At 33.3% G+C, this 27,433-nt stretch overlaps 1 protein-coding gene across 1 annotated transcript; it reads left to right on the plus strand.

Moving 5' to 3' along the window:
* Window positions 1–10,061: 10,061 nt before the first annotated feature.
* On the plus strand, window positions 10,062–26,626 carry LOC114131100 (uncharacterized). Its single transcript, XM_027996241.2, has 4 exons — window positions 10,062–10,308; window positions 20,366–20,448; window positions 21,584–21,848; window positions 23,614–26,626. The coding sequence occupies exons 1-4, from the start codon at window positions 10,293–10,295 to the stop codon at window positions 25,215–25,217; spliced, it is 1,968 nt and encodes a 655-aa protein (XP_027852042.1). The 5' UTR covers window positions 10,062–10,292; the 3' UTR covers window positions 25,218–26,626.
* The last annotated feature ends 807 nt before the right edge of the window (window positions 26,627–27,433 follow it).

A 27,433-nucleotide genomic window follows, 5' to 3' on the forward strand; every position in this document is an offset into this window, starting at 1 on the left:
TTGTCTGCAGGTATCTATAAAATTATCCAATTTTCAATAGCTACCTTCTAAATTATATTATTCATAAAAAAATATTCAATTTTCGTTAGCCAAAGCGAATTCGTGTTTGAGCCACCTTACATACATCGCAAAGGTTAAAAAAGCAAAGATATGAACACTCGCAAAGTAACAAGGCATATGAGTAAAAAAAATCTATGCTAATTAATTCAATACAATTTCCAATCTACACGCTTCATCATTAATTATACATTAATTTGTATATTTACTTATACAATATATATATTTTTTTACATATTTTGACCGCGACGAGAGTCGAACAAGGATATTATCATATGTGTGAGTATGTAGAAAAGAAATTGATTATAACCAATAAAATACATTATTTAAGTAACAAGCAACATATAGATGTGATTGATATAATGTTAGTATAATAATGCGTGTATTATGTGTGTACGTGTGTGCACGTCAACGACAAAAAAACCGCGAAGTTATTACAGCTGATATAATAATATGTTAATTTTTATCAAACTGTTTCCAAACCACAAAAACCATTGTTGTCGTATTAAAATATAATAATAATAAACACGAGCAAGACTATATTATAATGACTGGCGCATTATATCACTTTAACGTAAATTTAATAAAATATATTATTATCATACCTAATTATTATTGTTATTCATAACGTTTACACGTTATGCGATTAAAAATTATTTTTTTATATATATTATAATAATTCCTTATACTATTATAGTTACGACGACCGCGTGCACTTTATTACATTGAAAATTATTATATCGAACGGTTTTACGTCATGATATTGCGTTTTTCTCTTTACCCGTGCTGTCACTCGCGGTGTACGTGCGAGACGAACCACAAAAATATTATGCTTCTTATATTATAAACAATGTTATAATATATGAACATTATATGTATTGCCAATAAAGTTTCAAATACACTACACACGATGTTTATAAACTATATATTACGTATATCGCATATTATAATAGCATTATATCGACACATAATAATAATCATAAATTATTAATGCTACTGTTTACAGCTGAGCGTAATATTATTATTAGTATTTGTACACTCTATCCTTACCTATATTATATAGCTAGATAAAATAAATACGTGTACGCCCGCACTTATTCTTCTATAGGTACCTGTAACACATAGGTAAAAATGTTCGTAAAAAAAGTGAAATTTAAACAAACACATGCGCACACAATATACAGTGGAACCTCGATAACTCGAACCTATATAAGTCGAATTTTCGATAACTCGAAGGAATGCCTTGGTTCTTGCCTTGCAATATATATTTTCTGTTAGTTGAATTTTCGTTAGCTAGAATTTTTTTCACCCCCAACCGATTTCAGCTATCGATATTTCACTGTAGTAAGAAACCATAGGATTTTCAAGCCGACATCGTCTTAACAACACTGCAAATACTATTACACTAAGTCACTAGGGCCGTTCTTATAATGTTCGGTTAGTGCCTGATAACGCTAACCGGAAGAATTTATCACGAGTTAACCGATAGAATGTTACCGGTTAGTTTTAACCCACTCTAAGCCAGACATTGTAAAAACAGCCCTAAATGATAATACAGTGGAACCTCGATAACTCAAATCGACTGGAAGTAAAAAAAAAATCGAGTTATCAAAAATTCGATTTATAGAGGTTCGAGTTATTCCACTGTAAATATATTATAATATATACCTAATACTCTAAAGCGTTTAAAATATTTCGAATTTTTCCTCCACAATGTATAGTTATTAAAAAATTTGATTCTTAAAATTTCTAAATATACTTTAAGTCCACAATTTTCAAATTCCTGTGTATTTTTGTACTACTTATAAGAATATAGTGTCCTGTGGATAAACAAACTTCTATTATTAAAATAAAACAATCTAAGAATTTTATTTTATTTTTTCAATTGATTCGTGTGATGAATATTATTCTCAATGCAAAAACATTATTTTATAAGCATATTTTTTTCACTAACACTGCAATAGCAATTTTTTTTCTCATTCTCAAAAAATCGAAATATAAGATATTCAAATATATTATATAAATAGTTTGTTTCTATAATAGGTGTTATTAAAAATATCTATTATATGTATTGTAGCTCCTTTTATTTTTTATTTTAATTTTTACATTCCAAGGTTTACGCTCGCGAGTGAGTATAAACGTATTTATAATATTTTATAGACTATAATAATTAAGTGTTTTAAACATGTTCTGTTACCAGAATATAATACTTATTGGTATTTTTTATGATCACGAATAAAAATACAAGTGATCGTCAACGCGTTCTGTTCTCGGATTTTGGTGGGTTTTGTGTATATTATTAGATGTGTATACCTTTAGAGATTGTACAACGATTGACATGATTTCAAGCAGCCCTACGTGAAAGTCATCGCTGTATTTAAATTTCTTACTCCTAATTTTATTTATACACCTATACTGAATCAGTTATATTGATAAGTAACATTATGTTCTGTTAAAACTAAAATATTAATAATATTCTATTGAATGATATTAATACACATGCACGATGCCTTCTATATTTACATACTTATATAGACTAAGAGAAAAGTACACACCAAAGTATCAATATCCAATATATGATTGCACTACATTTTAAATACAAATAATTTTTTACACCAAGCTCAATGAACAACCTAAATCTATAGATTTTTCGATATAATGTACTTGATTCATTTTTAAATATATAATAAACTTATAAACAAGAATTATGCTTTAGAATAGATTCTGAGCAAATTGAGAAATACGTAGGTATACATATTGATTTTAGAATATTGTTTTTTATCATTATTTTGTTGTAATTTTTATTTAATGTTAAAGGAATCTAGTTGATACATTTTATAATTTTCTATTTTTTCATTTTTAAAAAATGAATAAAAAATCCTATACCAACAACATAAAAAAAAAATTTCATCAGTATATGCTTAATTAAACTCTATACAGTGACCAAAGTTAGGTGACTGATGTTGAACAACGAATTTACCGTGATATAACTATCTTTTCAAACTCCTTTGTGAGTTGATATATTTTTTAGCGCTATTTTAATTTTAAATATACTTTTGAGAATCTCGCGTCTATATCACAATGTAAGCATATACATGCGAATAAAGCGTGAGTGCTTAAAACATATTTTTTTAGTACATAGTTTTATGAAGAAAATTAAATATAAATTCCAATAAGGTAAATTAATTATATTTAGCTTCCATTTTCCAAAGTAATTGCTCCGAGACTTATTAAGATTAAGTAATTCCGAGGATATACGAGGAATCAGCGCGTAAATAATATGAATACAAAATATAATGTTGTAAGATGAATTAAAAAAAATTAGAAACCGACATTTTCTTTTCTTTTGACACAGTTATTAAGAAATCGTGGCTCTTGTTAACGTGTATCAATACGTTTGTATATGTGTTAAAACCTGATCAACGATTCCAAGTGAAGTATACGACATGATCACATGCAACTTTTAGATGAATGTATTTTATTAGTATGTAAAGACGTTTCTGTTTCTCTCATACTAAAAACAACTGATTATTGTGATTATTTTAATGACATTTACTAAATAGAAAAATAATAAACGTTGATTTGAGCTACATTGCAACACCAATATAAGTTTAATTTGAATTTTATTACACTACCTATTTAGTATTTAATGTGTATCTTAGAGCTCGTTTATTCATATATACGGTTGATTATTGTTGATTTTTTTTTGTTTTTAATACAATTTTTATTTTATTTGTAAATTAAATAAAACTATTTATATTTAGTACAGTTAATTAAAATCTATTAGAATAATACAAATTACATTTAAATAATTTTATGTATTTAAGTTTTCTTAAATTTTACTAAATAGGTTCCATCTATCGACTTATATTATTAATATTATTTGATAAACCTTAAAGGTATTTATTATTTTGATTTTATTTTAACAACAATTATTAGTTACAAGAAAATAAAAACTAGGTACCAATTGATACATGACCATAATAGCAGAGTTAGACTTCAGTCGAAGAGTGTGCTCTTATATTAATAGGTATGGAGATCTCAAAAATTCTAAAATGTAATTTTCCTAAATTAATGTATTATAATAACGATTAATATACCTAAGTATTTGGAAGTATAAAGCTTTGAATTCATCAATTATCAGTAACTTCATCTAAATAAATTAATAAATTACACAGTTATTAAACTAACTAGTTTGAGTTTTGTAACACACCAACAAATATAATGAATATTTATTTTATCAAAAAAAAAGTTTTAAATGATGTAAATATTACCTATACAAATTTATTTATTATAAATACTCGTAAATAATAATTATTAATTAATAATTATAGAAGAATAACTGAATATTAAAGACGGTTTACCTCATTAGTTAAACAAGTATTGAATTCCACTTCACTTTCAACATCTCATTTCTATAGTTAAAATTATATAATATAATTAATCTAAATTACTCATTTAATCAATAATTTAGATATTTATATAAATTTCTATCTATTTATGGTTTGGTCAAAAAAATAACTAGTTTATAATATTCTAAAATGTATTTTATGGCCTAATAATCCTGTTTACACATATATATTTTCCATATTTTTATGTGCTTCAGAATTTCGTATATTTTCAATGTATTTTTATAGTTTAAATAAGCCATTAATTTAATCAAATGTAATATAATAACAATAATTTTTGTCTGGTTTGAAAAATATACGGACAGTGGATATTAAAAGTATGCTAAACTATAACCAAACACACAGCTCAACATATGCATATGCATATATTCAATATATTATGCATGATGAATTATATATATATACAATATTGAATTTCATAATATTATACAATTAAGTTTGCATTATAATATATAATTATAGGTACCTATAATACAAAATAAAAATGTAATGCAACCCGTTTAAGTGTTTTAAAATAATAAAAATACTATAAAAAAATTGATCGATTTATTAAATAGAGGAATTAATTAATTATAAATTATTATTATTATTTATTAATTATGTATGATAGCTGTGGTACTTACAGGTCCCTTTCAGAATATAGCTTTTAAAAACTTCTGACGATAGCTGTTCATTGATTATTGGTCATATAATTATATAATTTTATATTAGTCATAGGCGCCGGGCGGTACACGTGTTAAAATGGAAAATACTGATTAGGTCGAATCATCTTCGTTGTCTTCGAATCGAATGTAGAAGGTATTTGTGAATATGCGAAAGGGCACGTCTCTTCTCGAAAGCACTAGACGGATTTAAACAATATGCGTAGGTATGGCAAAAAAAAAAAATCAAGAATAAAACTAGGCGTTATAATCCATTTACATTTAATAATGATTATATAGTTGAATTTATTTGAATAAACCGTTATAATAATATCTGTACGATTGGATTGCGAATATTCAGATGATATATGGGTAGTAGGTATTAGTGTGAACAGTTGTATATATTAATATATTATGCATATTTCATAGATATAATTTATTTGAATTTTGTATCACACAAGTGAGCTATATCTTGCAGATTTAAACTACTATTTGATGGTATATTATATTGTAATAATAACATTGTACGAGTAGTAAGTTGTATAGTCGTATAGATACTTATTTTTTTTTTTTTTAATAAAATATAATTCAATGTTAAAATAATCTTTTTTCTTTTTTAGTTACTTGGTTGTATCGGTTAAGTCTAGAGAAGATAAATTTTACAAGAGAGGATTTGAATAATGACGTAGCTTTTTAGGAACTACTTGTAGAGCTTAGATGATTAATCAGGGATGCCATTAAAGGGTTCGATTACTAATATACAATAGAGTATTGGTTATTGTAAAGTGATGTATTAACTAAAAATTTTTAATAAGATATTCTCTAAAATTGGATTCAAAAAGAAGACAGTATTTTTGATATAATATAAAAATAGCATAGACATTGTACCTACATTTATTCATATTACTAGTATTTCATAACATTGTTTTGCGATTTATTTGTTCATCGGAATTATTCCTCAAAAAACAGTCATAAATACTATTATATTAAGTTTTTAACGGAAAACTATTGTTCTATAAATGTTACAAATACCGTGAGAAGAAATTGTTAAATTAGTAAATGGGACGACGAGAAGATAGCGAATTTTTTAAATGAATTTACTTAACGAACATCGTATTGAAAAACGTTCGTTGTACTAAATTTATAGATTATAATATATAATTAACTTTATACTCAGTTTTCGCTATTGTCGTGTAAAAAACGTCATTACGCCACATTATAAGTATATTGTTGACAGAATATAATATATATCACAGTAAAACGTGTACCTACCTTGTAAAATTATTATTTCCCGAACATGAATGAAACTCTTCGGCCTTGATGTGTATTATTATAATTTTTGCGTCAACAAGATTTTGACATGATTATACCGCGAAATTGTTATTCATTTCTAAATGTACATTATTAATTTAATAATATGCACCACGATCTAGTACTAATATATATATATAATAATAAAAAAATAATACATGCAATCTAAATTATATATTATAATGTTATTTTATATATTAATTCGTTTTATACCTACTTATTTCCTTATGAAATTTTAAATATATAAAATTTATTCAAATTAACCGACAATAATATTTAATAGAGTTTATATATTTTAAATTTTGTACAAAATACGTACATATGTTATGATATATGTATAATTACGTTATAAGTACAACATATTATACATTTTTACATTCATTAAAAAGTAAATTATTTAAAAAAATTATAAAAATTAATTGATAGTTAATACTTTTGACTGTGACCTTTAGGATCATTGGATAATTAGTGAAAATAAAAAAGAGCAAAAATATAAAAATACGAATTTGAAATTTCATAGCATATCGAAAATATGTCGGAGAGATGTTTATTTCATAGTATCATATACGTAATGTAATCTTTTAATCAATTTGCATAAAATGTTTTATATAATAATATATAAGTTTTTTGGGTAAGACCGTATAGTACAGTTAATTAATAGTTGAAGTTTAACGTGCCAAAGATCAGTCATAGTCATAAGACTAAATACCCTAAATACATATTTCATTATATTTGTATACGTTACATAATTATATTGACTTACATTGTTATATTAATGCATTTAACGGTTTAAAAAAAATATATATTTTTTTTAATAAACATTTAGACCTGCTAATTTGAAACGGTATAGAATATCATTAAAATTAAAGTAGGCACTAAAGAGCAACGATGTTCTTTTAATTGATTCGTTTATAATATATAAAACTAGGCAGGTGTATTGTATTATTTTAATACAATAAAATGATGCCATTAAAAAATATTCTAGTAAAATATTACTATTGCATTTTAAGCGAAGCAACTACTAATGTATTGATGTTACAATGATTTGATTTTTCTTATTGTACCTATATCATTAATTTTTTTTATAAGTTCTCCATTAGATCAATTTTTTATACATATTATATATATTTTATAAATAAAGTATAGTTGATTTTAAAAAGAGGTCAATTTTTGATTTTCTTAGTATATCACTTAACATAGAGAAACACTATCAAAACATTGAGAAAAATAGTTGAAATCTATAGACCACAATACAATTTATTGATGACAATAATTTATGTTAGCTGTAGTTTTATTAAGTAAATTATCATTAATTCCTGAATTTTTTTGATAACTTTTTTATTATAATGGTTACACATAATTAGTAAACTTTTATTACCCAATTGTATAGGTAATTAGTGTTTCTGTATGAATGTGTTAACAGCGTTATATAAATAATATAGATAATTGTAAAATCAATACATTTTTCATTGCATTCAAAATCTAAAACGTCTTAGTGCCTTACTACCTAATACAAATCAGTTTATTACATTCAGTTCAACTAATAAACTTAAGTTGCTTATCAAATGCAATCATATTCATCATAATGTAATATATATAGAAACTTACTAACTTACTACTTATATACACTATTCCAAAAATCACTATCATATTCACAATTCCGGTATTATAAAAACATATTTTGTAATTTACATTTTGATCAACACGATAATAGAATTTTTAAGTTTTAAGTTAAAAAATGTCGGATAAATTATATAATAGCTAATTTGTACCAAGGCCCAATTGGGTTAGTGAAATTAGGGATGGTAAAAACTAAAAATTAACTTTTTTATGTCGAATAGTATGGGACAGAAAAATTTAATAATCGCATTGCACTCGTTTCGATTATTCCATAATGAGGTTCTCCTCACATTGCACATTTATTTATATATTAGGTACTAAATCGATCGTCACGCGCTATAATATAAATTAAAATTAAGTTTTTTTTTAAGTTTTATGGAATAATCGGATTAAAAACAGTTCAAACCTTTTTGGTTAGGTAAAGAGTGAAGTTTGATTATGCTTGTGTATTCTGTTGATGACGCACATAGGTTGCAGTATATCTAAAATAAAGTGATTATATAATATCATATGATATAACGATTGACGAGAAAATGCGTATATATCATAATGATATAAGTACAACCGCGATATCACGTGACGAATCGATCGCTGCATCATATAATATATAATAACTCCTGCAGCGATATGATGACAATATCGTATATTTTATAATATAGTGAGTCATACCTAAGTGTCTTACACATCCTGAACGCGGATTTCGCGGGTCGTTGGCCATAACTGCATGCCATAAGCACACATAAAGGGTACATAATAATAAAAAAGATTTAAAATGATTATACCAATATGGCAATATTTTATACAGGGAGATTGGGATAACATGCTCATCCCCATATTCAAAAAGGCAGTTATTCAAAATTTGATTTTTTAAAATTATTTAACTTACAGATAATACTCGTATTTTCAAATTCTTGAGATTTTCTGTACTACTTAACGAATGATGTCCCGTAAAGATACAATTTTTTATTTTTCAAATGGGAACCTCGCCCTTTTTATAGTAAACTGATTAGCAGATAATTTTTTTTACAAAATGTTGGCTTATTGTAATCCTAATTTAAACAAGTAGTTTTTGAATTATTTAAATTTGTGAGCTGTAAGGATAATGGCCAATGGGTACGTAATATTAGGTTTGGTACTAAAATGTCAGTAATTTATACGAATAACTAATCTAAAAATCAATATTATGATTTCCATACACATGAACCAAGTATAGAAATTATACTAGATTCAACATTACATAAATTTTATGTTATCTCACTTTACTTATTCAACGTGTTTAAGTTTATCACGAGATGACATTCGTTCAGTAGTACAGAAAATCTTAAGAATTTAAAAACATGATTTTTGAATACGAGTATATTTCAAAATTCTAAAAAATTTGAAATAAATTCGAATCAATTCATCGTAAGACGAAAAAATTGGGGTGTGCGTGTTCGGTGAATCATCCTGTGAAATGAAATATAGTAAAGCATAATAATATTATGACAAAATAATGACCGGTGTTGTTCGAACCCCGTCGTCGGTCTCGCGTAAACGAATTCCGGGACTACCAGGCCGGGTTGCGCAACCACGCGGTTACCCATGACGATAGCAGGAACGCGCAAGAGTACAAAGAACCCGGACAGAGCATCTCCTCTACCACGGCAATGTCCTTCGCCACCACCCGATCCACGTGGTGCGTGTGTGTTACGTGATGCGATCGAGCGCGCGTACATCCGCCCAGCTCGCACTGCACCGGGTCTGCACCGCCCACGACACGACACCGCCGGTTCTCCCTTTCAAGGTGACGGTAGAAAGTTTCATGACAGCAGCTGCTACTCCAGGTGCGTATTAATATTATTATTATTACTAATATATGCACTACACCACGAGTGGTGGTGGTGGTAGAGTTTCGGGCGGCGGTGGGGACTTCGGACTTCGTAGAGGACGATCATCGGACCGGAAGAGAGGGAGGACGGGAGAACGGAAGCGGGACCGAAGAGAAAGTCGGTCGTCGACGGCTAGACTTGTATCGCGCCGGCCGATTGACACTGGGTCAGTATTATAGTAGTGTCTTCAGCGCGAACATCGGACAGTAACAATTTTACACTCGTTCGCGACAGTGTACACGCGGTGCAAAAGTATAATAAACATACTTTACACATAAAAAAATTTTTGAAAAAAAAAAATTATTTTTTACGAATTATAAACGTCCAAAAAACGCGATTCCGGTTTTTCGTATAGTGACAGTCCAGCTGGATACAGTTTTACATACATGGTCGTAAAATTTGGTGAGTAATTAAAAAATTATATATTATTATAGACTATAGTTATACGTATTTAAAGACAGACTTACTTTCTTAACGCCGTGGTATATCATAATATTGAATATCTCGTGCTATCTTCGATCTATCGGCTATAATATAAGTACTAAACAAAATAATAGAGAATAACATTAGTGTGTGATACAATAGTTATAATTCTAACGGCTCGATATTGCATAACAACGTCATATTATTAATAATACCGTTGATAATTAGTATCTACCTTTTTAACTTCCCTCCTCGTATAACTGCAATAAGTTAGGTTCCTTTACCTCTACGGGGTATCTATTGTCTATAGTATATACACGCAAACGTTCGCCTTCGGCTTATTAAACGTCAATATTAAACACCAACGACAGGTGGTATAGACGACGTGCAGTAAAACCGTTTTTTTTTTAAATCGTTATTATGCCATTCTTTTCTTTTCGCCGTCCTTCAATCGAAAGTAAAACTACGAGCCCGCAAACAAATCGTGGGCAGACGCGTACAATGGGAATTAACGGAACAAAAGGCTTTTGTGCGCGAGATAAACGCCAAGAAAGTCCAAAATTTATTCACCCCTCCGGTTACTGCGTCGTGAAGTATCGGCCCGTGACGGAGATCATCCGGCCGGCGCGTGTTCGCGTAGTATAATAATTATGGGTATTATAGGCACATAAAATATGGGTAGGTACTTTCTTCGTCGGAATAATAAACGAACATTCCTCGGAGAAAGGACTGCCGCCCAAGGTCAAGCGTTTAGAAATGCGTTTAAATCGACTATTACGCATTTAATTTTAATATATGCACCTAAAACAATCGTACTCTATGATACACGCCTATACAATAATATCTTCTCCATTTTTATTTCTTTTCGCCCGTTATAGTTGGTTTAGAACAAAGTCTCGCCCGTCGAGAGCCACGACCACACACATACCGCGACGATCCCATCGCCAGATTTGAATAATCCTTTTCGATTGAATAGTATAAATACTACAATTTTAACCATTGTACATAATATGCAGGTACAGTGTAGATTTGCAGGTTTAAAAGACATTTACTTTCAGAGTCACTGAACCGCGGTAAACAGTGGCCAAAAATACATTCAAACGACCTTGGTGGTTTTTTCTTTCTGTGACATCTTGTAACTAGTGGAGTATAGCGCAAAAATAAGTATAATAATAATATGCACTACCTACGTAGGTATAGAAAAATCGTGTCTGTAGGCCAAGCGAGTTTTCAATGACTACGGTCGCGGTCAATTGAATTAAAAACGAATTATGTAAAACTGCGTAATATACCCACTAAATTGTAACCGGTTTAAAAAATAATAAGTTATTTCTAAAAACTCAAAGAATAATTAATATTATAATTACATTTATATCTTAAAACATAAGCTAAACGGGAGTAATGAATGTATATTAATTTAATGTTTTCAGTGATTGCTAATTAGTAATTAATTAATAATGTGTTTAAATCTTCTACATAGGCTAAGTGATTATCGTTTTAATATATTATTTACATTATTAATTACCAACTAATACATGTTCATATACTACGCAAAATATGTAATGTCCGCTGTGTTACAATAATATTAGATTTAATGAGACTTTTAAGTAAGTTTTTAAAATATCTATAAATCGACTTCTTCTAATCAAAAAAGGTATTTAAACTTTTATTCGAATAAATATTATATAATGAGACTCGTATAATAGTTCAATTATAAGAATTTAAAAGAATAAAATAATAGTTTTTTTATAACCATTATAAAACTCGGATAAAATAAGTAAATATGAAATATTTTTAGATAAATCATTTGTCTAATTGACTGCAATTGAAGTTTAAAACTTTCAAATTGTTGGCAGTAGTGAACTTTAAGTTCACAATTTATTTTACTAAATTTATCGCAAAAACTGTAATAACAGTATTAATAAATTCGTGGACATTGCTTCATCAAAGACATTTTAAAATAACGAGCGTCTTGCTCAACCCCTTTCGTCGGGAGAGCTACGGTCTTCCTATATACGCGTGTATTTGCCCATTGCCATATTTACAAACAAGGTTTGCTACCCCCAACCAAGTCTTATTTGAAGACGTTTCGAAACAGGTTTAACCGATAAAAATAGTATTATATCGTAGTTCGTTAAAAATAAATATAAAAATACTCTACAATTGGTTTTTCAACAGTAATTTTTTTCATTTACCTCCTCTCGAGAAAATCTAAGCAGATACATTAATAATATTATACGAGCGCGTAGTGTAAACGCGTGTTTATCCTTTGGTCCACGCCGCAAGGTCGCGTATAGTCATCCCGCCCAAGATGCACCTGCACCCCCCCACAGATCGTTGTTCACGCGAACACCGCACACGTTTGCGGACACGCACCACACACCGAGTGCCGGCCGGCGGGTGCAACTTTCGTCCGGCGAGTGGGTCACGGTCAGACCCAACGCACACAGCCGCAATAATATATAATACGCAAACGCGAGATTAGGGGCCCGCGCGCGCAAACCAGTTCCCCGGCGTAGGTATATATATATATACGCGACCAGTTTCCCCTTATGTCGTATAAGCGTCTAAAATAAAAAAAAATTAGGTTAATACGAGTCCGCGTCGTCGCCATTCGCCAACATCCGCGGTGGTGATGGCAGTCGTAATAATAATTACTAATAATAATAAGTAATAGGTATATACGATATAATATTATAGACGATGAGGTGTACCTATACGTCTGCCACGAGCAGACGCGCACGAGACAAGAGTCGCAAAGGTGTGAAATTTGGCACACATTTACCGCACCTATTCGACGTATACTATACACATGTAAACGTGTTCGTATTATTATTGTGTGTGTATTATATGTATATCGGAATCTGGTAGAATCATTATAATTGGTGGCCGGTGAACGAGCCCACGTCGTATACTTTATAATAATATCATATAGAAAGCAACAACGGGCGGACCATCCGCGAACGAGTGATAAAAATTACCGACTATGCTATTGTAGGTATATAATATATAATAATATCATATATACATAAATACCTGTATAATATGTACGCAAATTATGCGTTCATTACGAATTCGAATTAACATAATATTGGCATCGTTTCAAAATCTGCGTGGTGTTTGAGACTTTGTTTTTGTTTCTGTTTTAATTGTAGGAGGTGTCTTAATCAGATTTTTTCTTTTTGAAGACTCGTCACATACTTTAAAAAAAGTAAAAAAAAATCTATGAAACAATGGACATTTGATTTAAAATTAATTTGCAATATTCCTATAATATGTTAATTAGCACATTACTATTAAAATTTAAAACTACTTATTGCTTACAAGTTACAATGTTATATAATTTATTATATTATAATAAAAAGTACGTCAATCAAATCGAGAATTATACGAATAAAAATGAAAACTGACGGTAACGAAAAACACAATAAATAAATGCACTTACCTACTTATAAATATAAAATTATCCACCGAACACGCGCCGAATCACGATTCGATTAAAAATATCTATAGGTAGCGACGTATTAATCAATCGTTTCGACCAATGTTCTTAGACGATGTCTTTCGATTGTACCGTACACACTAGAAGAATATTAATAGTAGCGTATTTTTTATTTATTAAACTTGAGCACGTTTCGTGCGCAGACTTAAATAACGAGGTATAGCTATTGGGCACTGTTATATTTTCCAGATAATACAATCGATATGATATTCTCTGAGCAAGGATATCATACTTTCTTTAACAATTATCGGGCAACAATAAAACGATTAGGTTTTTGGAAAATACTACTTTCGCTCTTAATGCCGTTCAAGGTCGTCGAGGAAAATTGCTCTTAGATCCAATTTCTGTCCCATTATAATGCTATTGACGATATTGTCTCGTGTCGAATTCACGCGCATCCCATTATGGCGAACCGGTATCCCAAAGCGATTTTTTTCATCGGAATAATAGGGAAGAAGATTGACTCGATCCATTACGGAATGTCTGTTAAACTCGCGCTCGCACACATGCACATATGCACACACGTACACGCTCGCATACACATACGCATACACAGGTACATGCACAACTATTCATTCAAACAACGTCGGCACTTTCTCTGTATCCATTGCTGACACACATACCACGTGTGTGTTATATGCTTCTGTAATAAAAATACGACTGGCAAAATGGCACGGCTAATACTTTCTATATACACTAATGCTGCAGTTTGTGTTCGTGTACAACAATAGCCCTAAACTAAAAATTTAAATGACGAAAAATCTACAAAAAAAAAAAAATTAAAAACGTAATTTAGCGCTTTTCTGCGGCCGCTGTAAAGTGCGACTTGATCGTGAATACGGTCGTGTATTGCTTTAGGCGAACGTGGTGTATCCGAATCCGGATTCTCGGTTGAGTAAATGTTGTTTTTTGACTTGTACTGAATTTCACTTCTGCACCATATTACCGGTGTGGGTTGATATCTGAACACGACTTACCTGCAATAATAATATAATAATGTATGTTATAAAAATTGTATTTTGTAAGTTAGCAACTTATATGTTTATGGAAATTTTAGGATACATCAGTGGTATATTTGTTTTTATGACTATATAAAGACTTTGTTGTGAGTATGATATGTTCTATATGTACCTAACTATAATAACTATGGCGTTTACCAATAGGTACCTACCTATATAATGTTATATATTTAGGTATAATTGTATGAAACACTTATAACTTGTAACGTCATCGATGTAAAATAAACATAATAATATTGACTGAAATCGGAGAAATTTCAAAATGACTAACAATATTTTTTCATGATATTGATATTTTTTTAAGAAATCGAGCAAAAACATACACTTACTCGATATATACTATACATTATTTACATACAGTGAACATATTTGACAGTTAGATTTACACGACGTTTACGCCGTATTATAACAGAGAAAGTGATTGCGATTTACATATTCCTTCTTATTCCGACGTTTTTGATTGACTATAATGCACAGGTATGTTTTATATATACACGTTCAGAGATGAATTTGTCACCGGTCGCATATTTCACGTGAAAACTGGTCCTTTCGTTAGACATACACAGGCTGTGCACACAGCAGTCGGTCTCGTTATCGTCGAGAGTCACGATAATTACGAGTGTGCTTTATTTCTTCTCTTGACAAGTGATATCTGACATTTAATTACGGCCTTACATAGGTACTGCAGTTTTCTTTTTTTCCGCTAGACGCATAACGCAACACAAATATACAATCACCGCGGCCGGTCACGGGACGGCGGCATTTTTCGTTTCTTTTTTAGTTTGCGAACCTAACTCCTAACGGGTTTCGTTCGATCCGAAACCCGATCTCTCGTCGTAGGTACCATATCCGTTTGCGGGCTTCGGGCCATTTTGTGCAACCCAACACCAACGTTCCAAACGCAACATAATTCAATAATGCCCGAATAAATATACAGATGGGTTATGTGCCCACAGGAGCTTCACACAATCGTCTACGTGCATGCATACGTACATAGTGGTATAAACTATATTGTATGGCATACTGCACTTGCAAATTAAATATAATTTTATATAATGACGTTACTAAATTGCACGTGTGTGGACAGAAAAAATAACGATTGTTATCGTTCAAGACCGATTTTGAAATAATAAAAGTAAAAGAAGAAAAATAATTGAGTAATTTGCACGCCGGAAAAATTAGCCGTCATCAGTCGGCATATCATGACGTATATAATAATATATAACAATAATCTCTGCTCGTCGCTGCGGAGAATAATACGACCGAGACGTTTCGAACGGATTTCGTTGCGACGGACGTCCTTCCATTGTGTCCGCCGGGCGCACTCATTGTGCATGCACACGGCGTCGTCATCGGCACCGTCGTCGCCGCAATTATTATCGCCAAATTAATATTTCAAATGACGATAGAACGACGAAATAAAAAAAAACCCTCGAAAGAGAAAGTGTGATTTTTTTATTCAACAATGTCGCGTGTTATGAAACTGTGGTCTGTTGACGTCCACCCGCGGTTTTCTTGAACGGCACCAGCGATCCGGATGTGTTGCATTATGTGCCCAACATTACCGCTATTATACGTGCTCGTGATGTGTACATTGTATTAAAGTTAATAATGTATGCACGTCATCGCGTAGTCGTAGGAAAACAATACGATATTATAATCAGAAAGTCGAAAGTCGCGCGGATACGTTACGTCTGTATTTTCGCTCCAAACGTATACTTTAATGATTTTATATATTTGTATATAATATATAGTTTGTCGATATCGTATTTCAAAAACGTTACATTAAAATCAAATCGGTGCGTGCTAAACACACTTCAAGTATAAGCTATTGTATATCAGACAATAAATAAAATAAATAATAACTCGAAATACGTTCTTTGATTACACCTACATCACTCATTATTTATAAACTATGTATGTGTCACTATGGATTAACGCCTTAAGAATATAATACATACATTTGATATTATTAGTTCTTACGGTTTAGAAATTTTCGAGCCGGGATGAGATGTCCGTTGCGATTTGCAAATATATACCGCAGAAACGGGCTTCATCCCTAGCGCCGAAAATTATTCGTTTTCGGGATATCGTCGTATCACAATAATAATAGTGTTCGTCTCCTCCCCGAATATTACTCGAGCCAAATTTAATAACGTGCGTGTAATTGAAAATTAACGAGCCGAGTTTAATCTCCCGTCCGTCCAGTCACGTCCATACGGTTAAGAATTAGAAAGTAAACACGGACGCGCATCTTTTCGCACACACACACACACATTCACATGCAAGCACACATACACATACGTTCAAACATACTTAAACGCGTCGGCAATAGTGTGTATGTGTGTGTGTGTATGTGTATTAATCTCATCCGTTTCCGTTTTGCCGAAACTGCTGCAATGTTCACACCGAACGCGTATATTATATCGAGTCCGTGAAAGCGTATACGTTTGGGCTGAATCTTCTATACCTATGGGCTATGGGAAAGGACTACAGAGGTACTTATAAATTATAATATATATATGTACGACCAAGCGCGTCGGGCAGAAAGTATTTGTCGGTCGATGGCACATACGACTTCGTCGGACGGTCTCACCGATCGACATAATGTCGTCGGATGGCTGTCGGCTAAACCCGCGGCCGAAGTGCCTGCACATAAAATATTATAGCGGATATACACGCGCGGTATTCGTTTTGTTTTATTTCATTTTTGTAACGGACTGGGCCCTTTTTAACGCCATTAATATAGTCATATGTTGGCGTTTGTCATTAATCTTTTCCTAGCGACGATTAGCGGGTCGTTTGCTAAATAATTAGTGGTCGAACGTGTGTCGGACGTTCGCCATCGGTGATCGGTAAATGTAATATTACGAATAATTAATTATGACAGTATTTATTATAAAACCGTGTTTCCTGTACTATGCACATCGTCCGAATATGAGGAAATACTGTTTATTTTCTATTTTGGCGACGTTTCGAGAAGATAACTCGTTGTCGTCGTCCAAATCGTTTGGATTACATATCGACACGACGTCAATCATTACAGTGACCTGCAGTACCTGCACAATATATAACCTCACTACGTCTCGTACTCTCGTGTCCAAACTAAACTTAAATTATATAGATTTTCCACGATTTTAATCCGTTGTCTTCGCCCCCAAGCAATAAATAATAAAATATTACGTACGTTCACACATTATTATACAACCTCTTGTTTTACTTCAACGGTATACTATATAGTAGATATAGTTCACAAAATAGCTATCTTTCGTCTTGTTTGTATTAACAGTATTACTGCACTGTCGCGCCTCATATTATATTATTAGTGACCATAGAACGAATGAATCGTTATTGTTTATATTACTTATTCATATATGGTTATGAAAAATATAATCGATTAAAACCATACAAAACGTATTATTTTCCGTCACAAAGGTGTAAAAAAAAATAAGACAATACATCACATAACACTACACAGCTTCCTACTAAAATAATGTGTATAATATATGAGAACATAGTATTTGGTCGTATATTAATCGCTTTTGTAAGTCGCGTGTTATTTAATGTTCTGTTGGCGAGTGACTGTTGCACAGTGTGCCATTACGACGTATATATTAGCGGCGACAATTTAATAGCAATATTAAATATTATTATTATTATTTAAGTACATATAATACGAACACCGTCGTCGTGTGAGGGATCGACGAAACGGTTTTGACCTTGCGAAGGGTGCGGCGGAATAAATATTTACATCCTACTGACCCATATTTATAGGCGTGCACGGCGCGGTTCATTGATCTTGATCTTGGAGAACAGGTCCTTTTTACACGAACATTGAAAGTAATTCGATACATATATTTACACACACACACACACACACTCATCCTATATATATCTGATTTAAACCGGTTCTAATCGAAACCTTCGGATCGGTGTTTCTTTCTATTTTCAACATGACGTGAATTTTCTCTCTCCCATGGACCATTGTTTCTATATTTTATTTTTCGTTATTAACGTTATAATATTATTATATTAATTTTACAAGACTACTATAATAATACCTATAAACGATGTGTGGCAACGAATATTCTGAGCGTTCGCCAATTATTGTTAATATTATATATTATTCGAATCGTTATCATCGTTGACCCGCCCAACTTGACAACAATCATTCTAATATGCCTAATTGATGGTCGGGAGGAAAGCCTCCGGGACGAAGAAGACTCGGAAGAACCTCTGCAGACACCGTACGTTTCGGTCACGATTTTGTGTATACGCACGTCCATTAACAAATTTAACGGATTGCAAAAAATTGTTTTTTTTTTTTTTTTATTATTCCCGCACATATAATAATATCACGTTACTCGGAAGATATACTCATATTAAATATTGCAGTTTTTTTTTTACGACGTACCTTATTATCCACGCATCCGCGCCAATGATGCAGTACGTTTATTTTGTAATTCATTATTCGCGGGCCCAATTAAAGAGGGGGCGGAGTTGCACTTCCTGGAAATATCGCCGCTCCGGCCGTGTTCGCATGTGGATGCGGCGGATCATCGAAGTCTCCTAGAAACATAGTACCGTTGTCAAACGTCATCTATACCTAAACTAACTGTCTTTTTACCCATCATCATGTGAAATCCTCGGTTAGTTTACGGGCTTACAGTTTTCTCATCAATCGTCGTGCAAAGCTCGATATCGTTCGCTTTATTCGTCGGTGGAGGGGAAAAGGGTTGGTGGATTTTAGCAGAGCTGTCGTTTGCATCAGTGATATTATCGGCAACAGCAGAGTATTACAGCAGCTAACCTCGAAATAAACGAAAACAATATTATTTGTAGAAAGGACCGTAATAATAATGACGACTATCTATATAATAATATTATAAGGGAAGACTGTATACAGTTCCAACGCACATTTTTATTATTATATACAAACGGTCTCTCTCTCTCTCTAATTAGCGTTCCGAAGACGTAAAATATTTGAAAGTGCAATTGCAACGGACGCACAACTATACGCCGTATACACATATTATACAGCGATATAGGTATATATATATAATATTATATGTACATATAGATGCCTGCCCACCCGCCCGCCCGTCCACCCACATCCCGAAGACAGTGAAAGCGCCTTACTTTCGCGGGCTCGGTCGACTCGAGCGCCTCTAGCGGCCCGCGTGTTCCAGATACATATTATATTTACGTTTTCCAAACACCGTTTTGCCCCGCCTCCGGCGCGTCCGATTCCGATCGTTCCGGATGCCGCGCGCAGACGACCTTCACCCCGAAAATGTCCGAGATCCGGTCTCTCCGAATATTATAAATCATACAAATAATATCGTATAGGTACCTACCACTGGTATAATATGATAATCGCGCGTTTATGTTGTATATACCTACGCAAGCGGGGCCCGGTCGATCGGAAAGAGCGGCCCCGTTTGGCCGTCATAAACTTAATTGTAATATAATAATATTCATAATTTTTATAATAATATCATTCGTTTGTTTACAGATCATACCGCCGGGTTCACTATGAAGAGATGCCTGAGGCACACAATGTACGTCGTGTTCTGCGGAGCTCTGATGTTTTTACACGTGAGTATAAAAAACATTATACTATATATCGATTTGCTTTTTTATGCGTATTTTATAGTTCCTCGAATTTGCCGACATATTATTATATAGTGTTATTCGAAGGTATTTTCATCGACCTCCGTGTGTTTCACCTGCAATAATAACACTTTATTATCGTTTTGAATGTTTTCACGATGTGCAAAATATTAAATAGTAATTTACATTAATACTAGGTATAATATATTAATTTAAAATCAAACATATTTCGTGCGCTCGATTTGCGCGCAATAAATTATTTCACTTTTAATATTTCATTTTTTTTTCTCTAATAGAATGTAGAGTGTTCATAACGTTGCACCGGCGTTACTCCGTATAAATTAACTGTATTGAGAAAAAAACTATAATACGTTTTTTTTTGCATGTTATATAATATAACAAATTATTAGACGGAGTAATTTTAAATTTACATACCGACACATTTTTTTCTTATTCGCGTTAAGCTGTTCGCTAAAAAAAAACTTCAAACTCGCTTTTACATTTTTATATTTCATAATAATATGATATTAAAAGAAAAAAATGTATTACAATTATATAGTAATACGCATTAAGTGAATAATCTTATGCTTTTCCGTAAAATCAATTCACGAGATCACGCTAAGCATTATTAATTATTATACTTACCTATATAATAATATGCATTTCCGTATTCAAATCAACGTCAATCGGTCGGCACACCTTTACTAATAATATAATAATTACCGTTTTACCGTGAAACACGAAACATCATCACCATTATCTTATTTAATAATGGTACTTACATTCATAATATGCTTAAATAATACACACACAAATACGTATAAAATAATATATAACAGTTGAACTACGCGCAGTGGTTAGTAATTGAAACAAAGTATAATAATTAAATCTCGTAGGCTTGCGTACAGCCTAGTTTTAAAGGCAGAGTCGAGTAATTTATCATCTACAGCGCGATTTAGTGTGCGCAAATACATTACGATATTAAAATAGTGTTTTAAAACCGAAAAAAATTGTCGCCGCTCTATTGCGGCCAATTATTATAAAAGAGTCTCTATATCAATATAATATTATATAATGACAACAACAATTGATGATTAATCGATAATCGTTTGTACTGCAGAGCACAAGTGGAGACGGTAACCTGGGACCGGAGAACAACAACGCGGCGGCGCTACCGCTCGAACACAGATCCGGTGGCGGTTACGATGTCGGACTTCCGCTGTCGTCCGGTGGTCCACTGCAAGGACCCCACGACGACACGTGGCCTCTACAAGCCGTGCCGGACGCTGTGAAAATCAAACACCTACAGGTGCAGTGCGAGAAGACGCACATGCGAGTGAACATTGAATTCGACAGGCCGTTCTACGGTGTCATATTCTCTAAAGGTGCGTATTTTCTACATATGTCTATTATTGTATATGAGCACTGGTTCACTCGAATTTCAGAGTGAATAGTGTGTCCTATATGTGTGAGTGGGGGGAAGGAGTGTGTTGGACGTAAAAAATTCATGGAAAAGGACTTTACGAAGTATATAATACGACGGACGTCATCGAAATATTATTATGTCAAACGGCGACGTTTCCACCCCCCGAAATATTTGTGACATTTTCCATAAATAGTCTAATATTGCGTATACGTATGGGTATAACACTATAACTAAACCGTTTATGTGGGTTAATGAGACTTGATGCAATGACTTTTAATGTACCGACGGAAGATGGGGCTGAAGTATACGCTTTCATTTTCACAAACAAACATACATAAAATGTTCATAATTCTGTCAGTAGTATGATTACATGATTAATAATCGTCATTGAATAAATAGACGTTTTTCGTTAATTGTACTCAGTCATATTTAGAACGCTTATTGAAAATATTATAGAAATTCAATTTTTAAAATATAAAAATAAATCAACTCTATAGTTGTATCTATCTTGTATTAAAATACACGAAAACAATAATAATTTTTTTTTTATTTATTTCAAGTTTGAGTAAGCAAAAAAAAAAACTATTATGATTCTCTAATAATTTCCCATAATCATATTTCATAAAAATGAAATATGGTAAAAAATCCGTTATTGGGTGGAAACGCTATTATAATATTCCGTGACGGACGGATGGTATTACGCGCGGCCCACAGAAATAATATTTAGCCGCGTTGGGCGAGGCGCGGCGACCCTACAATTGAACACAATAACCACAATCACACGATAGTATAATATATTTTAATATTTATATTATATTAGAATAATAGCCGTTAAACGCTAAACGAAAAAACAAATAAAATAAAATGGTACACTACAATAATAATAATAGTTTTTCATATTTTCGTTACGCGAACGCCGCCGTACACGTCATCTCTCGCTTGACCCGTATTTAGAGCCCCTATATATATACATCTAAGCACACCGCTGACCCACTAAATGCCCGCGTATGTGTATTTTTAATTAATATTTATGAAACTTCTCGCGGAGCCACTCTCTATCGCATATACGCGCGTACAACTATACGATATAGCTATGTGTATAGTCACTGAAAGTCGCACTGCTGTTATTGTTGGTATTTTTTTTTCGTTGTTGTTTTTACTCTAATTGACTGCCGCAGCTTGTAAATCGTAATTATCGGTCCGTGTATGTATAAACCGTATTATTATATTATTATTATAATATGTGAATAATATGCTTTTCCAAAGTGGTTTTATACGGCTTATTAATATGGTAACTACACGGCGATGAGAGACTTCCCGCGGTGCGCCAGCTATGTTTTGACTAAAAAGAAATCGTTTACTCCGCGTCTCACACGATCACGTATACGTACCATACGTAATACACATATATCTGTGTTGATATACACAATAAATAATAGTGTACCCACGTAGCAGACCCCAAAATTAAAAACCGAGGAAAATAATATGGTTATGCTATATATTACAACGAGAATTCGTAGTCGTTCGTTATAAATACCGAATACCGGCAAAGACTACGCATCATCTTAAGTAGACAACGCTTTTGATACGTCCACAGCTTCACACATCTCGGGCATAGAATATTATACGTTCGGTTACGATGTCAATTAATGACCTTAATAATAATAATAATAATATTCCACTTACCAGTTAAATAATTCACTAACCAAACGTAATTTTCACAGGTTACTACAGCGATCCACACTGCGTGCACGTGAAACCCGGTACCGGTCACCTGAGCGCCACGTTCGAGATCCTGTTGAACAGCTGCGGCATGACGTCGTCGGGCGGTGCTGGAGGCGTGGGCGGAGGCGCCGTGTCCGGATACGGACAGACGCCCAGCGGAAGTTACGTGGAGAACACCATCATCATCCAGTACGATCCTTACGTGCAGGAGGTCTGGGACCAGGCTCGCAAGTTGAGGTGCACGTGGTACGATTTCTACGAGAAGGCGGTCACGTTCCAGCCGTTCCAAGTTGACATGTTGCACGCTGTCACGGCCAACTTCCTTGGCGACAACCTACAGTGCTGGATGCAGATCCAAGTGGGCAAGGGACCGTGGGCGTCCGAAGTGTCTGGAATAGTGAAAATCGGGCAGACCATGACCATGGTGTTGGCCATCAAGGACGAGGAGAACAAATTCGACATGTTGGTGCGCAACTGCGTGGCGCACGATGGCAAACGGACGCCCATACAGTTGGTCGACCACAACGGTTGCGTCATCCGACCGAAGATCATGTACAAGTTCCAGAAGATCAAGAACTTCGGACCGTCCGCGTCCGTCGTGTCGTTCACGTACTTCCAGGCGTTCAAGTTCCCCGACTCGATGAACGTGCACTTCCAGTGCGTCATCCAGGTGTGCCGTTACCACTGCCCCGAACCCAAGTGCCCCGGCGACTACGCTCTTCCACCGCACGCGGCCGAACCCAGCGGCGGCGACTACGCCGGCCTCAACTCGGTGCACCCCAACGAACAGCAGTACGGACCACCCCCGCCACCGCTTTTGGCCGACTATCCCGCGTATCCGGATCCCAGACATCCCTCCGGACCGGCCGGCGCGTACTCGGAACTCAAACCGGAAATAGTGTTGCCGAACGCCGCACCGCCTTCGGCCAGCAGCCCGAAACCGCAGCAAAAGGACTCGGACGCGCCCTCGGCGGTCGGCGGAGAAGACCGACGGGACTCAATCAACAACGACGACGACGGTCTGAACCTGCCGCCGCCACCGTTGCCCGGTCACGGATCGTCGTACGCCACCGTCAAGCGACAGGGCACCGTCGGCGGTGACGACCAACAACAGCAACAGCACATGAACCTGGTGTCGCTGGGCGGCCGTCCCAGATCCGTCGACATGGACGGCGGCGCCAACAAACCGCACCGACACCACCGTCGGTCCACCGGCGACCCCGAGCTGGACGTGAACACCAGCCGCGTCATACAGGTGGTGGCCCCCGGAGACGTCAACTTCGCGTTGAACGTGCCCAACGGCAACAACACGAACGGCGGCAATAACGGCGGCAACGGCGGCGACACCGTCGTCGTGTCCAGCCGGTCCGGTCTGTCCGCCGACAGCGTGTGCATCAGCGTCCCGTCGTTCGTCGCCGGTCTGGCCATGCTCCTGTCCGTGTTGGTGGTCGCCTGTCTGGTGGTCACGTTCCTGTTCTTGCGAGTCCGGTCCATGAACAGCGCCAAAGCGATGGCTTGCGGACCGCCGCCGACCGCGCAGGGCCCGTACATGCACGGACCCGCGTTCGAAGCCGCCGAGTTCGTCAAGATGGCCAGTTCGTAGAGCGCCGTCCCCAGTTTTTGAAATAACTATTTTTTTTTTTTTTTTATCATTATTTATAATATACCGTTTTCCGACAACAACCCCCCCCTTTTCACAAACACCCCTCGAATACGGAAGAGAGTACACTTCTACGACGATTCCGACTTTTTTTTTTTATGCACACCGCCTGTGCGCAAATGACAAACTACTAATCGCCAATCATATTATTATAATTGTCATTTCCACGTGCGAATGCATTATCACTATAAATTTTTACGATTTTTACCCTTTCACATTCGACATTTAAAAAAAAAAATACGTGTACTTATATACATATATTCACATCCGATGCGCAGATTACGGCGCAATAATATACTATTCCGCGCAGGCCAGACGTGTCGATACGCATAACAGTAATGCGACGACACGACAGGTCTGTTTAAATTATTTTATTTATTTTTAAGCACATCTACTGTAGTAAGCAGTATGACGAATGACGTACGAGCAATGCTCGAATTAGATGATATATAACCGTATTAATATTATATAATTGTATATTATGAATGAATTGTTTTCAAATTTTTTTTTTTACGAACGATATGGCGACGGCGGCTCGGCGAAATAACAACGTGCCCGGTTCGACTATATAATAATATTAAGGATTTATATTCATAAACTATATTATTATTACAAGAGTATGGAATATTATTAAATATTATTATTATTATCATATACATGACGACGATCGTAAAGCCGACGCGAGTCGCCGAAATAACATATTTTATTTCTAACACGACAATAATATTATAATATATAACGTATTATAATATTATACATATTATTATCATCAAATTATATCATGTATATTATTTTTTTTTCTTGTCTTTGTAAATATTATATTTATGTATAACATTAGTCTTAAAGATATATTATATTTATATATATATATTATTTTATAGCGTTTAAAACAATATATATTATGTACACAACAATATACCAGCTTTAAATTATTATAATTATTATCATTATTATTACCGTGATAATAATTCATAATACATTGTATTACAACACGCGAGTATAATATATTTATGTATCAATATAATAATATAATATTGTGTTTTAAGAGAACTATAAGTCTAAACCATTATAATAATAATATTATTTATATTTATAAATGTATAGTGTTTGTAAACACATGCAATGCATTCAGTTGTGTGGAACAAAATGTCATGCGAAAAACACAAAAAAAAAACGTAATCAAATTGGTGTCGTGGTGAATATTATTATGTAAATATGTATATCATAAATAATTATTACACATTTATGATGTATATATATAAATCGCGACCATAACAATAATATTGTATAATTATCTATTATTATAACATATGCTATACTTTTATAAATAAATAAATATATTTTTTTTCAAATCAATTTGTTATTATATATACATGCAAATACAATACAACCCTTTAAGTCAAAACAACTACACACGTTTAAACCAATTATCTATAGAAAAAAAATGTTTGTCGAAAATAACTAGAAAATAGAAGGTTTTTTTATGATATAAATTTTGAATTAAATAAATATAAAAAAAAAATAGAGTTATGACTTTGTAATTAACAGAGTAGGTAAGTATAAAACTCGATGAAATAGTTTAATAGTATAAACAAGAAAGTGGATAGAGCTTATAAGGGGGCCAGCCAGTAAAACAAAAAACAGAAAAATCTACGGGCCAATTTAAGAAACAAAAAAATTTTAATTATAAAATTATGATGTAATAAACGTGGAAACTCATTCTATTCTATTATTTAATCCGAAAACACTTTATAGTTAAAAATTCAGTTTTTAAAAGTGTACTTACCTTTTAGTAGGTATTAAGTGTACAAGTGTCCGCGAGTGTACCTTGACATTACACACCGAAATGGATTTATTAAAAATTTTAATCCAAGGATATTTAAATATTTTATCATTTATTTAGATTTTTCCACGATATGGCAATTATATAAAATAAAATATTATCTAGATTGAGTTAATTTAAAAAAAAAATCACAATTACTTTTTATTATATTATTAATTTTTTATATAATAATTCGTGATGCAATTAATATTTCACTATTAACTGTACTTATTAAATTTATTCAAAAAACTTTTATATTTATATTTACTTTTGTATCTGTAAACACACTTTTTAATAAAAAAAATATACTCACATCGCCAAATTCGAGCTAGGTTTC

Source organism: Aphis gossypii, chromosome 3 (genome assembly GCF_020184175.1).
Source record: "Aphis gossypii isolate Hap1 chromosome 3, ASM2018417v2, whole genome shotgun sequence".
Taxonomy (NCBI): Eukaryota; Metazoa; Arthropoda; class Insecta; order Hemiptera; family Aphididae; genus Aphis; species Aphis gossypii.